Source organism: Papaver somniferum, chromosome 3, assembly GCF_003573695.1.
Source record: "Papaver somniferum cultivar HN1 chromosome 3, ASM357369v1, whole genome shotgun sequence".
NCBI classification, from domain to species: domain Eukaryota; kingdom Viridiplantae; phylum Streptophyta; class Magnoliopsida; order Ranunculales; family Papaveraceae; genus Papaver; species Papaver somniferum.
The window spans coordinates 138,977,263-138,981,647 of record NC_039360.1 but is presented as its reverse complement, the minus strand read 5'-3'; the positions used below and the strand labels follow the sequence as shown (position 1 = coordinate 138,981,647).

The 4,385-nt window shown below is 36.6% G+C and overlaps 1 protein-coding gene across 1 annotated transcript; it reads right to left on the bottom strand.

Moving 5' to 3' along the window:
• Nucleotides 1–225: 225 nt before the first annotated feature.
• Nucleotides 226–2,940, bottom strand: LOC113357513 (structure-specific endonuclease subunit slx1-like). Its single transcript, XM_026600937.1, has 3 exons — nucleotides 2,767–2,940; nucleotides 2,509–2,615; nucleotides 226–776 (listed from the first exon to the last, which is right to left on the bottom strand). The coding sequence occupies exons 1-3, from the start codon at nucleotides 2,916–2,918 to the stop codon at nucleotides 580–582; spliced, it is 456 nt and encodes a 151-aa protein (XP_026456722.1). The 5' UTR covers nucleotides 2,919–2,940; the 3' UTR covers nucleotides 226–579.
• Nucleotides 2,941–4,385: the final 1,445 nt, after the last annotated feature.

The window sequence follows — 4,385 nt, the reverse complement described above, 5'->3', positions numbered from 1 at the left end:
TATAAGGCGTTGGCAGTTAACACCACAACCAATGCCGTGCAGGTAACATATGTTGACACATGGTTCATCACAATGATAACAGAAAAATCTAAGCGTTACCATCCATCTCTCTCGGACATGCTTCCACAACAAATTTCAATCTTTAGGCTAACTCACAGTAAACAGAACACCAGTAATGAGGATCCTTTCACAAGATCAACTTGTGGTGGCCACCAATAAGTCATCTTCTCCAAAATTGTTCTTTAGATAAATGTTCTTTTTTGAAAATCTTATTAGATCACGAAGATATTACATAATATATAACTTAAGGGCTGGTATTGATTTGGCCCCAACAACAGTAATTGCATTTCGAATTTTCGAATAACAAATTTACATGTAGAGGTGTGTACACTGCTCGAGATGGCTTCATGCTCTTTCAGTTTCAAAATGTTGTGACCATTCCATCTCCTCTAACCAATGCCCAGTTTCAAGTGGGGTGTAGAGTCTGTAGACCACAAGGCATACACAATGTGGTCCATACCACTTATAGAGCCATTAACTAAACCATTCGAGAAGGAATTGAATTGCTCACATTGTGTCTCATCCAGTGGTACTTAGCTTCCAGTCGACTTCTAAATGTTCACAATATAATGTACTTTTAACTTTGCTCAGAGCTATCTGCCTGTGTTGGAGTAACAAAAGTGATCGCTTCTCTGATCCTTTTTCCACCTCGTCAGTTATTCTTTCGCGAGGTAATTTCCTAGAGAAGTTCTTCCATTTTGATTCCAACTGGCAAGCTAGAAGAATAAAAAAGAAAGAAAACAATGGTCAGACTCTCTGCCTCTACTTAACATATGTATAGAAAAAAATGTGCATACTCATGCTACAGCTCAGGAATGCGCGACAAACAAGGAATACATGGAAGAACTAAAGTGTAAAAAGTTGAAAAATAAAATAAACAATAATCGTACAAAACACCCAACAAAAAATACGACATATGCATGTTTAATATGCGCACTCCACCAGGGTGAATTTTCTAATGACAGGTTTAGAGTAAAATACTCGTGACTTCTCTTCATTTGGTCATAAATGAATCTCGCAAATATCATATACAGATGAACTCAGTGACAGATTATGATAGAAAAGGTGGATGTTGGTCCCTAAACAATATACTGCATAAGAGCAAAGGCTATTGTGATGAAAAATTCGAATTCAGAATCTGATGCATCTGGAGACTGGAGTCACGATCATCCCAAGCAAGGTTTCAAAAAGCGAAACGCTATCCTAGTAAAATGCAAAGCACAGCTTCAAAACGTTGTTGAAGCGTAGCTTCAAAAAATATATATAAATAAATAGATAAATACTTATATAAACTTCTTAACCCAAAACCATATGAAAGTAAGATCAGAAGAATAGAAGTGTAGATTTCTTAGCTTGGGCAGGCAGGCTAGCCATTGCAGATCAGAAGAATAAAAATGTAGAATATAACGGAAGAAGAAGAAGAAGATGTAGAACAAAAGGTGAAACGTTTGAAGTCTCCAAACAATTGGCTTGTTGAGAGTTGCTAATAGTTTTTAGGTTTTTTTTTATTTATTAAAACATAGAAGGACTTGTTTTTGGGCTTTAAAGCCCTCTATTTTCCTAAAATATTAAAGCGGACATTTTAAAGCGTTGTTATATTGAAGGGCTAAAAAGCACGCTTCAAAGAGTTTTTTAATACACTGATCCCAAGACAGTATGAAAAGAATAATGGTCAGAACTCAAAAACCACCAAGTCCACTTTGTTACACCTGGAGACTTGAAACTGGATACCAACTGAACTTAGTCCATGCCAATTTAGAGCATGTTTAATCCTACAACGCTAAGCTTGTTCACCAAATCAGTAAGACTCAGGATGACTCACAAGAAAACATCTTTATGAGGAATTTCATTTTTGTGATGTCGCTTATAAGTAACAAGTCATGGTACAGAACTACAGATTATCTAGTCCTGTGTGGAGCCTAATGCTAAGCCATTAGCAACGGATGCACAGGGGATTGTGACCATAGGTATCTTCTGTATTTATTATTATACCTCCTGTTATTTCCATCATTGTACATAGATATCAGTATATTCAGGCTTCACCAAAATAATCAGATGAACTGAAGACAAAAATGCAAATCATCTCGCTGATTGTGAAAGGCAAATATCTCCGAACAAATACAAAAACGTTAAATGAGAAAGCGAGAGAGACTACTAATTGTGATTGTACTTCCTTTGATGTATACAGAATTTCCCTCGGATTTGCAAGGGTCGTCACCTAACGATACAAAGTTGGAAGTTTTGGCGAACAAGATACTGCAGTGGTGTGCAAATGTACAACTATGTTTTCATTCTCTGCAATTTTTGAGGCTCAAAGGTATCCCTAGTGTAACCACCTTAAATTGAAATAAAGGTGAATCATCTTTGGAACCAAGACACAACATGAGTTGGATTTTATTCGTAACTATTTGATTTAGGGGATAAATTTGAGAAATGCAGAAACAATACCTTCACTATGGTCCTTAAATCCTTGAATAATACATGCACAAATCCAAGGTCTCCCTGAGCGTGAAGCTTTCGCCCCACCTTTGAGTTCACCATTGTGTTGTTTCAGACTAGAAAAACAAAATGCATAAAATTGAATCAGATAACCTAGTATTACGCTATGAGGAAGCATGTGGAGATGCCATATTGTTTTCTTCCAATCTATCTTATAAATTAATGGATTTATTAATAAAATTGATAAGCAAGTGTTGATTTACTTACCGGCGAGAAAAATTGGTGGTGACACCAACATATGTTTTTAGAGGTGCGTTGGTGGATAGAATCAGATAGACCGACCATGATGATGATTGATTTTGGGGTTTGGGAGTTTCAGTGTGTGATTTTAAGGAGCGGAATGTTTTGGAAAGGATCATCCTTCTCTCCTGCTACTGTATGTCTGTTCATCATTTCTAGGTTTCCCATCTCGCTTTGGCCCCTCTTATAGTCACGTGCAACATCATCTTCGCACGTGCACTCCCACATCTTAACTAAACTAACTAAAACCGTTTATATAAACCAAGAAAGTTTGGAGTCGTTGGTTTTATGAACACCAGAGATCAAAATTTGATCATAACTTTCAAGAAAGTAATAAAAATCAGTTCTTACTCCTCTCTGAACTAGACGAATTTGGTCGCTAAATCTCAAGAACATTCGGGCCGCAGGTAAACTTTTTTCTTCTTCTCACATTCTACATATAGTAAAAATTTGCTCATCTATCTAAATTTTTCTCCTTTGATGTATTCTGATGAAATCATATGATCGGTTTCTTGAAATCTTTAGTCAGGGTTTAGCGATTTTACTGTTGAGTAACTGAAGAAATTGACTCTCTTGAGTTCAACTGAACTAGGATCCAACAGTAGAACTCTCAAGAACCTCTTTTCTTTTTTTGCTAGATTACTTTCAAGAACCTGTACACAATGAATTCTTGATTATTTTTAATTAACTTTGTTAAAAATTTTGTATTCGGTCAAGAGAAATCCTTAAAATCTTATCAAATTTTCAACTTTTCTTTTGATATGAATGTTTCTTTCTTTTGATATGAACCTGTACACAATGAATTCTTTTGATATAAATGTTCATCTTTAGGATTTTGGACAATTTTTCTTGTTGATATTAGAGATTAAACCTCTTCGTCTAATCCATCTTACAGCTAAAGAATGGACTTTTCTAATGACGAAGACAACAGAATCGATGACTCAACCGATGAGGATAATTTCCCGTATGACATGGAACGGTTCGGTGAATTCTTAAACCCAAATAACAGGAATGGACCTCAACCAGTTGTCGAGGATACTGAAAACGAGAATGCAGATGAAGATGCCGTGGTTCCAAGTAACAGAATAGATGATTCAAGCGATGAGGATAATTTCCCGTATGACATGGAACGGTTCGGTGAAATCTTAAACTTAAATAACAGGAGTGGACCTCAACCAGTTGTTGAGGATACTGAAAACGAGAATGCAGATGAAGATGCCGTGGTTCCAAGTAATGCACAAGAAGATGTTGTTGAGACTACTGAAAGCGGAAATGCACAGGAAGATGTTGTTGTTTCAAGTAATGTAGAAAATGCAGGTGAACCGGCTGAGTTGAATGTGGAGACTAGTGTCAATGCTGATACTGAAATATCTTCTAGCCTGAATATTTCAGTTGGGACAGGGCAAACTTCTGAGCAACAAACAGATTCAAACGATTTTGACCTGTCTCCTACTTATTTTCCTTACGACACCGATCGATTTGGTGAATTTATGAACTTGGACAGAAATGAACAGGAGCCAACGGATGGCATGCGTGAAGTGGAAGATGAAAATGTATCTGCCTCAAGAAACCAAGACAGCGTTACT